The sequence below is a fragment of the Heterocephalus glaber genome, unplaced genomic scaffold, assembly GCF_053883595.1.
Source record: "Heterocephalus glaber isolate CG9 unplaced genomic scaffold, H.glaber_assembly_v1.0 deba00001564, whole genome shotgun sequence".
In the NCBI taxonomy this organism is placed as follows: Eukaryota; Metazoa; Chordata; class Mammalia; order Rodentia; family Bathyergidae; genus Heterocephalus; species Heterocephalus glaber.
Window position 1 is genome coordinate 3,550,274 of NW_028258351.1, and position 12,421 is coordinate 3,562,694.

Sequence of the window (12,421 nt, forward strand, 5' to 3'; positions counted from 1 at the left end):
TTCTTTTTCACAGCGTACAGTTTACTAATCTTGGTTAGTCTGCATTTGACATCTTTCCAGTCTGCCCACCCCCAGCCCTTTCCTGTTAACGCCTGCTCTGTCATTCCTAATTAGTCATTTTGCCTTTGATTTTATCTCTTCCAGTCTCTGTTTTTTTTTTTATTTGTACCAGGAATCGAACGCGGGTCCTTGCATTTGCGAGGCAGGCAGCGGAACCACTGAGCTAAATCCCCGGCCCTCCAGTCTGTATTTTACAGTGAAGGTTTACAGCAACACCACTGCCCTCTTTTCCTAGTCTCTGGAGCATTTTCAAAAGAAACTTTATAGTCTGAGATGGGAAAGAAGTGGAGCTACTTTGCTGCTTTGCAGGAAGTGGGGTTGGGGGATCTGGCCCTCTCACCCTGCACTCCTGTGGGATTCCTCTAGGAACCCCTTGGGGATTCAGGAGCTCATTACCCTGTGTTCTTGCTGCTGCCAGGAGGATTTTTCTGGAAACTCAAATCTGAGGTATTCTACCTCTTCTGTCCCTTGTTGGAAATTCTATGGCTCTCTGTTGTGGAGGGCAGCATTCCCTAGAGAGGGACCTTGTCAGTGTTTTTGTGGTTGTGGTGGCAGAGTAGGGATTGGTGGTGCTATTGATGGTACTGGAATTCTTGTAAACCCTGCAGCCTGAGACCACCCTGTACCACCAAAGCCCTTCCTGCTCTAAATGCCAGAGGTGCTCTTGCTGAGTGGGGTAGGGAGGGGAGACCAACTTCTATTGTGGCATTCTGTTGGAGACAGGGTCTCACTGTGTAGTTTAGGCTGACTTTGAACTCAACTCACTATGTAGTCCAGACTGGCCTCAAACTCACAGTGACCCTCCTGCCTCAGCCTTTGGAGTGCTGGGATTATAGGTGTGTGGCACCACCCCTGGCTGTGTTGGCATTCTTTTGCTCTGGGTTCCTCCTTTTGTCTCCCATCCAAATACTAATAAGGCCCGACCCTGCTTAGTTTCCGAGGTCAGACGAGACCAGATGTGTTCAGGATGGTATGGCCGTGGACAAGGCTTCCTCCTCTTGTGCCCCAAGCGCCTGCCACATCTGCCCTACCAGTCAGCTCATCACCATCCTCTGGTATCTGACTTCATTGTGTCAGGATCACAGCCCTTTTCCTCTGCGAAGAATACTTACTTTTCTTTCCACTGAGTCCCCTTAGTCTTATGTCCTGGTTTTCTCAGTTGGGCTTAGACCAAGTCCTTACCTTATCTGTTTCTTGCTGATGTCTATGACTAAACCTTGCCAAAGTGGGAGTGGTGCTTTCATCTGTGTCCCCACTGGCACATGCTGCATACAAATTTGGTATTTGAGAGTGCTGCGAAAGTCAGAGTGCCACCGAATTGTGGTGAAAGGCTTGTGAGGTTAGGCAGGTCAGGGGCTACGGGGACAGGCTCTTGGAATGCACGAACCCAGGTTGCTCATTGTTTGCCTTATTCTGCCCCTTGCTTTGATCTCTCCCTCTGTATCCATCTCCACCCTATACACGTTTCCCCCTTGGTTTGGTGAGCAGATGGAGCCTTGCTGCGCAAATGGAGGAGACATGTGCCTGACATTTTATCTCTTTCAGAGCAATGCAACCTTAAAGCTCATCTTGTTGAGAAAAAAAAATCAGCTCCTCCTGTAAAAGCTACACAGCCTGAGGAAAATAGAGGTTGGTTGGTTGCATCATTCAGGGGAGGAAACACGGGGCAGGAGGCAGAGGGAGAAAGGCCCTGGCTATGGTCTCGGTGTTTGAGATGGGCCCTGCTAGCAGGTGCCTCCCCCAGCCACAGCTTTGGGTGTCCCTCCTGGGCCTGCCTGGGCTGTCATTTCACCTGAGCGAGGCTCAGGCAGGAGGCTTCTTTTGGTCTGGGTCACCTCACTGCTGCTGGGGGCTCCTCAGAGCTTACTGTGGCAGTGGGTGTCCTCCCCTCCATCCACCCGTCCAGAATTTCCTTAACATCTCTGGGTGTCATGCATGCACTGTTCCAGGCCATGCAAGAAGCCCCTCTGGTGCCTCAAAGAGGCACCGAAGATGCACAGCACAGGGATGGGCCATTTCTGTCCTTTGAGAGATTTCCAGGTTGGGTTCAGGCAGTGGTGGTGATTTCTGCCGAGGCTGAAGCCCAGGGCATTCTGTTGGACAGGTTATTACAGAGCACCTAGTCACTGGCTGGCCCATCACAGGGCTAGAGCCAGGGTGAGGGAAGATGGGGTGCTAAGAAATAGATATCAGGCTCTAAGCCCCGAGAACACAGGGAAGCATGGAGTAAGTGTGTAGCACTGCAGTGCGTTTGTTCAAGTAAAATTACCAGTTCTTTCACTTCCACACAAGAGGAGAGTTAGTATAATTGTGAAGTCCAGAGAAGGGTATTATTTTTGTTTTGCTCTTATCTATGTGTTTACCCATCCCTGTCCCATGAGTTTGTGCATACATTTTTATCTGGAGTGGGTGGCTTGAGTCTGAGCAGTTGATTGTGCTCTGCATTCCTCAGATGACGATTCCTCTGTAGCTGATTTTCTCAATAGCGATGAGGAAGAGGACAGAGTTTCTTTGCAGAATTTAAAGAGTTTAGGTAAGTCTGTGCTGAACCTATTTCCTTGTCAACCACAGAGATAAATTTATTCTGTGTATAGAATGATTTTTTTGTACGTGCTGGGGATCAAATCTAGGGACTCAATGCATGCTAGATAAGCAGTCTACCACTGTGCCACACCCCCAACCTTAATTTCCTTTTTTTTTTAAGTTAGATTTTAGAAACTTACTGAAAAAAAAGAGTATAGCATGCAAGGCTCTTCTTCGAGCACGTGGCTCTGTAAACATAAATGGCCTGCCACAGTGCTCACCATTCCCTCTGCCTGGAATCTTACTGATCTTGCAGGTGGCAAAATTCTGTTCTTCCTCAAGGTGTGGTTCATGTTTTCTTTGGTAAGCTTTTCATGACCTATTATTTCTCTCAAAATAGACACTATTGGGCTGGGGATTTAGCTCAGTGGTTTTGCCATCTGCTGCGCAAGCGCATGGACCTGAGTTTGATCCCTGGTACCAAAAAAAAAAAAAAAAAAATAGACACTATTCTGGCTAGCCTTAGAACTTTGGACTTAATTTTATGGGAATGTCATACACCCTAATCTGTATGGCAGGGACCTATATTCCCTTACTCCAGTGCTTGACTTATACACTGGTAATCACAAGATGTGATCCTTTTTGTAGGGGGAAATGGTAAATGGTGTTAGTAATGTACATTTTTTTGTTGGCCTTGGTGGCACATGCCTATAATCCCAGCAGCGTGGAAGGCTAAGGCAGGAGGATCACAAATTTGACCCTAGTGATGCAACTTGGTGACTTTTTAAGGCCCTGTCTCAAAAATAAGGGCTAGAGTTGTAGCTCAATGGGAAGGCCCTGGGTTCATTCCTCAGTAACCGCCCCCCCCCCCCAGCGAAAAATCCCCACATTTTTGTAGCACTACTTATTCAGTTCTTATAACTCTTCTGTTGTATGTGTAATTAATCAATTAATGCAATTCCTAAAGGTGGGCATTATTCTCATTCTTTCCACAACACCAAGTCAGGCTGAAAAGTGATTGGTCCCATGGTAGTGATTATACTGAGGTATAGGGTATTATAAAGCCCTGTAGAGGTATTAATGCTTGTTCACTGGGCACTCTGGATCATAGGCTTTGGCATTCAGAGTATTTGGTATAACTCTTGTCAGCACTGAGTCTTTTATAACAGTGTAAATAGTTGTTATGTAAGGAGTAATAGCAATGAAAAGATTTATACATGTTTGGTACAAATTTTTAGGTTTTTTTGAGGTACTGTGAATTGAACCCAGGGCTTTCACACTGAGCGACATCTCTAGCCCTCCCTTACAATTTTGAGACAGGGTTGCACTACGTCACCAAGTTGCCAGGTGGGGCCCAAACTTGGCAACCCTCCTGCCTCTGCTTCCCAAAGTGCTGGGATTACAGGTGTGCAGTATTGTGCTGGGCTCAGACAACTTTTTTATCTGGTTGGTCGCACCCATGGATGCAGAACCTGTGGCAATTGGGGGGGGGGCCCTGTGTAGGTTAAGGGCATATGTTTATTACATTTGAAACATCTCGATGGGTTCCCATTTGAACTTGACAAGCTTTTTTCTTGTTAATTTATAAGGTGAATCGGCACCATTAAGAAACTTACTGCTTAATCCACACCTGAGACAGTTGATGGTCAGCCTTGACCAGGCGGATGACAAAGCAGAGCTCATGAGAGCCTACATGCAAGAGCCCTTGTTTGTGGAGTTCGCAGACTGCTGTTTAAGGGCCGTGGAACCATCCCAGAATGAGGACTCTTAGTCTGGATTGTTGTGCTCCTTTCCGAAGCACACAGTTGACACTCAGAACTTGGCCACCACTTCTCCCAGGAGGCCGGCTGGTGCGGGGCCCTCAGCGAGGCTGGTGATGTCCCAGAGGCGGCAGACTGGGTTTACTCGAGGTGGTGATCTTTTGTGAGGAGACTTGGCATACCTGTGGTTGTTTTTATTTTATTTTTTTTAGCAGTGGCAAAGTCGATTTGAAAAAGTAAAGTGAAGAGTGGGAGAGAAACTGACTGCAGAGCAAGCCTGGGCCAAGTAAGGAAAAAGCAAGATAAAAGATCACCCTGGAGAAAGCAGGGTGCGCTAGTATGAGGAGAGCCCTGATAGCCGCACATGGTTGTTTTAAATATTTTATCTTTGGCACAGTTTAGGTAGACATCATAAATATCAAGTTTTATACCCATGAGTTAAAAACCGAATCAATATTAATAAAATCAACACGGCAGTTCAGTTGTACATTGCACTGTTCATTGTTTTAGTTCCTAATGTCATTGAAGTTAAATCAACAATTTACTAAATATGAAAGTTTTCTGGTTTAGGAACTAAATGCAAATTCTTGCCCAGTTAAAATTCTAGAGCTAATTTTAGGTTGACTTTGCCCATTTTCTTCTAAAGTGCTTGTGGGTGATGGGGTGCCCCCTGTAATGACAGATACATTCTAGAATAGTTGCATCTGCTGCTGGGTTTGATCTGCAAAGGTGATGAAATTGGAAGTTCTCTGTGGCCCCAGTCCTGGCTTGGTAACCAACAGCCCTGACCCCTCCAGTGCTTGGGCTGTAGCCCCAGGCCTGCTGGTGCACTGGCCACGCAGCCCTGGCTGCAGGCTGGACCTGTTGCGCCTGCATGCATTTGGATCTGTTGTGGGAAGTTTGGCAGTTGTTGATTCAGTGTCTTTGGCAAGGCAGCTGCAGCTGGCAGGAAAAAGCCTTTGTAGAAACAAAGACACCACGGATCACCCAGCCAGGTGAGTAGGGGTGAGGTCAAACGTGGACTGGCCTGTGACTTTCCAGCAGAATCTGATTAAAGCCAGTAACACTGTAGGGCGAGGGTTTGGGGCAGATGTCGGCATAGCGCAGTGGAGACTTTCTGCAGTGAAACTTTATCGAGCCCTAGGGAGAAAGAGAGAAATGAAGCCTGGCCTCAGCTCCCTGGAGTGCCAGGCCCTAAAGGTACCTCACAACGCAAATGTTAGAAATGTGAGGCAGGGTGGACAAGTACTGGCCTGGTGCCCACAGCATTGAGTTAATGACTGCTTACAGTTGAATCAAAACGCTGCTATTTCTGTTTATACTCATGCTGGCCTGAGTTTTTATGGGACATTTAATCTAGATTATGGCCAACAGTAATTCCTTTTGTGTGGAAATTCTATTTCCTTTCCACTCTCTGCTGTGGCCCATGTAACAGGCTGAATATTAGCCCACTGTACAGATGAAATGGAGGTCACCCAGTGCATGTCGCAGAGCCAGGACCCAGACCCTGAGGTTCTGCCTTTAACCGTAACACACCTGTCTCCTTTCCTCAGCTGATTTTTATGAGGCCGGGCTTGGTGGGGGGAACTTACACTGTCTGAGGAACTGAACCACAGCTTCTCATGTCCTCAGCCAGAGGAGATAAACCAAGTAATGTGGGGAGGACTGGGGCTATAGTGGTTGCCCAGCATGTGCAAGGCTCTGGGTTAGATCCTTATTACCACACACACAAAATATAAAATTTGAGGAAAACATGCTGTCAGATTGAGTCATCTGAGGTGACAAACTTGTCACACCCAAGTTTTTTTGAAGTAGGACTAATTAAAAGACTCAGAGCTACAATACTTGACAGGTTTTCACAGGTGAAGGGCCTTGGAAGGGTCCCAGTTCCCAGCTTTAACAGTGGGAATAATCCAAGCCTGCTTGGGTGCCCAGGGGTCTGGTTTAAGGAGTAGGGTTAGGGAAGGTCATGTCCCAGCCTCGGTCTGCCCCCCGTGGACGCCTAGGCTTTGCTGCCTGCCCTCCCAAGCTGGAGCTGTCACAAGCAGGACTGCTATCTCACCACAGCCTACCTGAGGCAGTGCTCGGATGGACATGATACCAGTCTGATCTTGTGCTGTAGTTACACTGTAGTTGCTGGGCTTGCCCAAGGGAAGCTGGAGGCAGGCGCAGACCACCAGCTTCCTCTGAAAGCCACGCACACCCACGGCTGCATTGGCCAGGACCAGTCCCAGGGGCCAGAGGCGGATTATTGCCCCCTGGAGCCTGGCCTGTGCTGGGGGCAGCGGGGAGGAGCTCAGGGAACTAGGAACTGGAAACATGGGCTTTTCTTCCATACCATCCAGTTCTTCAGAGGCAAGGCAGGCCATTCGGACCTGAAAAAGAAAAATAACTTTATAGCTTTACACTGTCTAGCCCCCAATGGAAAATGTAAAACAAAACTTTTTAACGAACCTTGACACGACGAATTAAAGGCACCTAGCTGTGAATAGCTGGGTACCTTGAGCCCGACTGGCCCCATGTGGCAGAGTGTACAGCAACAGTGCACTACTTTAAAAGAAAATAACAGCCTCCTGAGATAGAACTGATAGAGCAGAGGTAAACTGACTGCCTTGGCTTAGTATGTTCCCAGAGTTGCTTTCACCTCTCCTCTTCTAAGCACTCTTCAGGGAGGTGCCTCATGCCTGTCATGTGCACGAGGATCAGGCTGAGTGGCTGAGCCCCCTCACAGTGCCACCCTTTCTGCACGGGTCTGTCTGGTGCCCGATCTCCATATGCTGCCCACCCACCGCTCTAGTCTCACTCACTCTCCACTTCTGCCAGGCGCGCTTGATGACCGTGGCAGCCGTGTGCAGCCTCTGGATGTGTCTCCGAGTTAACCAGGAACGAATGGCTAAGAGTTGTGATTAGAAACAGCAAAGAGAAAAGATGGTCATTAGAGCAGTTGGCACCCTGGCTGTCAACACAAGTTGCTGTGAAATACATGTTTTTTCCCACAGAAACAGCTACTGCATGTTACTATGTAAAGTAAGGTTCTAAAGTTAACACACAAGGCAAAATGGGCTTTAAGAAAACACCCCTCCCACTGCCCACACACTGGGAGATCTCTGCACATTGAACAGGTGCTCTGGCCCTTGGTGAGGGCCCAACAGGGTCACCTCCCACCACAGGCACAGTCCTGGGCAATGCCGGGAATGGGAGGGGTCTGGATTGTCTGTACTTTTTTTTTTTGGTACCGGGGATCAAACTCAGGTCCTTGCGCTTGTGCAGCAGGCGGCGAAACCACTGAGCTAAATCCCTAAGCCCATGTCTGTACTTTTTAAAAAAAGTATTGGTCTTAGACTAGGGCTGTAGCTTAGTGGTAAGAGAGCTTGCCTACCATTCACAAATCACTGGTTCCATCCCAAGCACCACAAAAGAAAAAAATTACTTTTCTATTTAGAAAACCCCTGGCTGGTGTGGTGATACATGCCTGTAATTCCAGTACTTAGGAGGCCGAGGCAGTAAGATGGCTGCAAATTCAAAGCCAGCCTGGGCTACATCGTGACACCCTGTCTCAAGAAAAAAAAGCCTGTGTGTTTGGGGTGAGAGGGCTACACGCTGGCACAAACAGCTACATCGGTCTGAGAAGGGGAAGTGAGGTCGCACTTGTAGCCTCTCCTGCCTATAGGATTGTGCAGTGACTTGGTTTCCACTGAACTGGAGAGACTGGGCAAAACGCCAGGAAATTCAAATCCCGGGCACTGTGGGCCATGCCATCTACCTGAGGCTGGGACGCATCTTCAGAGGGTGGCCATTCAACAAGCTGAGCTTCAAAGGAAGCCAACATCAAGTTGTGTCCTGCACCCATTGGAGGACAAGCAGCCCCACCCCACCTACCTGCCTGAATGAGGACGGCCGCCCGCCTTTGCCTCTCCCGCTTTCGGTGCTGGTGTCGCCTCCAGCCACACTGGATGCAGCGGGCACACTGCTCCAGCACCCGAGCACGCCCATCTTCCAGGAGTTCGAGCTGGGAGAAGGGGCACCCACTGAGGTCTCCAGCTGCTGTGCTCTCTGCCCCATTGAGAGCCTGCAGCTGGCTCCTGTAATCTCATTCCTGAACCAGCATACCATGGACTCAGTCATGAACACCTTGGTCTTGCCGCAGTGCAGTGGGTCAGCAGGTGTGACTGCCCTCCGAGTTAGAGCTGGCAGAGCGTGCAGAAGGTCCTGCAGGACAGTCTGCAGTGTCGCCTCCTCAGGGCACAGAAGCTGTCCTGGGGAATGGGCAACAGAGGCCCCATCAGTGCTTGGTCGTCACACACTTGTGTGGCCTAAGACACTGACTTAGGTCTCCTCTCCAAGCCTCTTTCCTACTGTTCTTGCCTCTAGCCATCTCTTCCTCTCCTCTTTTTGGGAAAGGCCAGAAGCAACCTCTCTGTTGTCCCTTAGAGCCCTGGCTGTTCTGCGAAGTCTTGGAGTCCCCACCCTGGAGTGTCCTGCAGCCTTCACTACCATAGGTCTCTTTGGACATGCTGGCAAAGGGGATAATGGCTGGAAAAGCAATTCCTTCAACCCCGAATCCCAGGCTGCCTGGCCAGCACTTAACCCTCACTCTGATGTTTATGAGAAAGGGAGAAGAAAAGCCCAGTCCCATGAAGGCCCAGTGATTCCCCTCCCTCCCTCTCAGGTGCTGCAGGGCTGACTTCTGTGTAGGAGGATTTACCTGAGGGCTCTGACCACCCGTAGCTGCCCAGTGCCTCTCCGGAGACAGAGGCAGCCAAAGCAGATGCCGGAGATCAGACAGCTGCAAAACCGACCAGGGCCCAGAGGGACTTGGCAAGAGACAAGGACAGGAGAGCAAACCATGGAGAGAGGAGAAAGAAGAGTGAAAGGAAAGTGGCACACCACCCGAGAAGGGAGAAAAACAAAGCAGAATTGTCTCAAGAGGTTCTGGTGGCCCCAGGAGGCACTGGGTGGGTGGGTGAGCAGCTGTGGCTGACTGGGGGCCTTGCAAATCGTCCTTGGCCTCTTCTCCCTCTGCCTGCCCCTGGGGCTCAGGGCTCCCACACTCAGTTATTCGAGTCTACATGCCAGCCTCCCTGAGCCATTCCCCGAGGTTAAAGCTGCCCGAGTGCCTCACAGACATCTGCACTGGATGACTCTCGGATGGGACCTGCCGCTCAGGCAGGCTCTTCAGCTTCCCCAGGCCTTTCTTCCTCTTACTTTTCCCCCCAGTGGCTGATTTCTTCCACACATTTCCAGACTGCCCACCTCTCTGTCTTCTCTCCACTTGTACAGCTCTGCAGCCTCATTTCCAAGACCCTCCAGACAAGGCCCCCAGGGTGGTCTCCAGAAAGCATGAGGCTGATGGAGTCACTGGTTTCCTCCCCTGCAGTGCCACCTCATCTGCCCAGGTTCCCTGACCAGGCCCCACCTGTCAGCACCGTCCTGCCTGGTGCTGCTCACCCCCACCCGGCTGCAGTGCCTCCAGGCCTCTGTTCATTACCTGTCACGTGGAGACCTTTCACCTGGCTAAGGTAATTTATCCACACTCGAAGCCTCCCCAGCACAACCCACAGTGTCCTGTTAATAGCTCTGCCTTTCCACACGCCACAGTCTTGGAGTCTGTTCCCCCATGAAGCCAAGAACTGTAAGGGCAGGGCCATGCTGTACTCATCTCTGAATCCCCATCCCTGAGCATGACAGAGAAAGCAGCAGGAACCTGTGGTTGAACAAATGACTAGTAAATGGGCCCACTCACCAGCGCGCCCTCTGGCAGCACACAGGCTGTGGCGTCCAGAAGGTGTGTGAGAACGGAGCCTTCTCAGTAACGAGTATCGCTCCACAAAGTTCTGATGAGAGACCCTGGAAGCCAAAGCAGGTGAAGAGAAAGACTTCATTGTCTGGGGCTTAAAAGCTGTTCTATTTAATCTGCTGAGGAACCCAGTGAGGTGCTGCCCTGGCTGGCCTCAGTGAATGGATGGGATGAGTTCCAGAGCGGTTACCAGGGTCACTCAGGGGAAACCCCACGGAGGCCATTTTAAATCCAGTCTGCTCCTCCTTGCTGCCTGTCTACCAGAGTCCTATTCACTCAATGGGATCCGCAGCCTCTCCCCCGACTAGACCACTCCTCACCAAACACGCTGACCTCTGCCTCCACATCTTCCTGTTTCCTCCTGATTTCTCTGCTCCTTCACAGCAGTAATGCTCTAAACAGCTGGTGACACCTGGCATCTCTTCCTCCTCCTAGTCACTCCTCACCCCTGCTGCCCTATCATGGTTCCTGTCACAGCCAACAACCTGCCACCAATCCAGTGCTGACCTCCACCCCCCTGCCCTCCCACCCTCCAACTGGGCCTTGCCCAGACCATTCTGGTAAACTGTTCCCCATTTCACCTACTTGCTTTAGACGGGAAGCTGCTCTGGGAGCTGACTGCTTCCTGCCCGAAACCCGCTTTCTACCCAGCAATGAATCCAGCCCTGCTCCCCCCACTGGAGCTACACTCCTGTCTCCCACTGCTCACCCGTATACCTGCCACAGACTCCTGCCCACTGGCTCACTTCTCTCCTGGCCCTGTGGCCAACCTCCCACAGCAGCACAGGGATCTTCTGAGAATATGCATGAGCTCACACCACTCCCTCCTTGCACAGCCCAGCAGCTTCCATTGCACTCAGGACAAACTGCCAAGTCCTCTCATGCCCTACAAGGCCCTACAGTCTGGCTCCTGCCCACCTCCCTTCCCCACGGCTGGTGTTGCATGGTGCTTCCCTTGGTCTGCACTACATTCCCACTGCCCAGATCTTCACAGGCTGGTCCCTTGCTATCCCTTAACTCTTGAGCTTTTCGGAGGGGGCCTTTCCTGACCAGCCAAGGATTGCTGGCCCTGGTAATCTATCACACAGTATTTTTGTCTCTTTCCTGGCTCCAGTTACATTTATTGTTCTTTCCTGTGTTTGTGGAAGGTACTGGGGATTGACCCCAGGGCCTTTGTATGGAGCTACACTGACAGTGCTTTTTATTTTGAGACAGGGTCTCACTAAATGATACTTGGAATCCTAAACCTCCCAGAGTGCTGTGATCACAGGCGTGCACTTATTTTTCTTGATTCCACAGCAATGTGTGGCCCAAGATGGCAGAAACTCACCTTCACTTATTTACTAACATGTTACCAGACACTGCTGGGTACAACAGCACACAGTGAGTGAGAAATAAATACATGCTGCTCTTCAAGCTCCAGCTTGACTTCCACAGACCTGCCTCTCTCTTCTCTCTGCATCCCCATGTCAGGACCAGTCTGGATGGGCAGGCCCTTGTCTGGCTCCACCCTGCCCCTGGCCCTGCCCCTGTAGCGATGTGCTCACTCACCGGATGGGGAAGCCAGCAGCACTGATGTGGATGGTCTCCACGAGGCCACAGGCCTCCAGCTGGCTCAGGACCTGCAAGGGTGGGAGACAGGAGCACCTGTAGGCCTGAAATGCCATTCTTTCGGCCCTTCTCAGGCCTGCTCTTCGTGGAGCTGCAGGCTCTCCTGAGTCTTGGCTGATGGGGGAATCTCCTTGGGACAGCAAGAGACCAAGGGACTTTGAAGAAAATCTCCCTCCTAGAAAGTGGGTTCCACGGTCTGACTTCTGATACGGATATGGCCGAGTGCTGCAGGCTCATGACCCCACAGTGCAGCCCAACCAAATTTCTAGTTTTGATTGTGTTTACTTTTTACAGGCAGTAGAGAGGCTTACAGTTGAGGGGCACAGGAGGTCATATTGTTAAGATTCTTCCATGATCTGAGTCCAGGTCTTTACAAGCGGTCCTGGCCCCAGAGGCCTGGACCACATCCCCCAGGTGGCTGTGGGACACGCTTCAGCACTGTCCGGTACTCACACTCCATTTCACTCAGAGTTCAGGGCCCTGAGCAGAGGGCAGCTGCCGGCCAGAGTGCTCATGTATGAATTAGAAAAAGTGACGCCTCCAGTCAGAAATGGGCACACTGTGCTGGGCTGTGAGGCGACAGACTGTCCATCAATCATAAAAGACACCTGTTCTTCTGGGCAGCTTTAGGCCCTCATCAGGCACGTGGCTTTGTTCCAGTTTTGTTTCT

General features: G+C 50.6%; 2 protein-coding genes across 8 annotated transcripts in view; one reads left to right on the plus strand and one right to left on the minus strand.

Moving 5' to 3' along the window:
* The window catches only part of Znhit3 (zinc finger HIT-type containing 3), a 38,183-nt gene extending 33,359 nt beyond the window's left edge, over nucleotides 1–4,824 (plus strand). For all 5 annotated transcript variants that reach the window (XM_087191459.1, XM_087191462.1, XM_087191460.1 and 2 more), the window contains 3 exons: nucleotides 1,606–1,689; nucleotides 2,513–2,593; nucleotides 4,173–4,824. In XM_087191459.1, the coding sequence (XP_087047585.1) occupies nucleotides 1,606–1,689; nucleotides 2,513–2,593; nucleotides 4,173–4,354 (347 nt within the window). In that variant the 3' untranslated portion in view covers nucleotides 4,355–4,824. The remainder of the gene's footprint in view (nucleotides 1–1,605; nucleotides 1,690–2,512; nucleotides 2,594–4,172) is intronic.
* Myo19 (myosin XIX) overlaps nucleotides 4,711–12,421 on the minus strand; it is a 31,396-nt gene continuing 23,685 nt past the window's right edge. For all 3 annotated transcript variants that reach the window (XM_004870394.3, XM_087191458.1, XM_021248669.2), the window contains 7 exons: nucleotides 11,692–11,762; nucleotides 10,087–10,190; nucleotides 8,454–8,599; nucleotides 8,223–8,352; nucleotides 7,151–7,236; nucleotides 6,416–6,718; nucleotides 4,711–5,483 (listed from right to left, as the gene is read on the minus strand). In XM_004870394.3, the coding sequence (XP_004870451.1) occupies nucleotides 5,355–5,483; nucleotides 6,416–6,718; nucleotides 7,151–7,236; nucleotides 8,223–8,352; nucleotides 8,454–8,599; nucleotides 10,087–10,190; nucleotides 11,692–11,762 (969 nt within the window). In that variant the 3' untranslated portion in view covers nucleotides 4,711–5,354. The remainder of the gene's footprint in view (nucleotides 5,484–6,415; nucleotides 6,719–7,150; nucleotides 7,237–8,222; nucleotides 8,353–8,453; nucleotides 8,600–10,086; nucleotides 10,191–11,691; nucleotides 11,763–12,421) is intronic.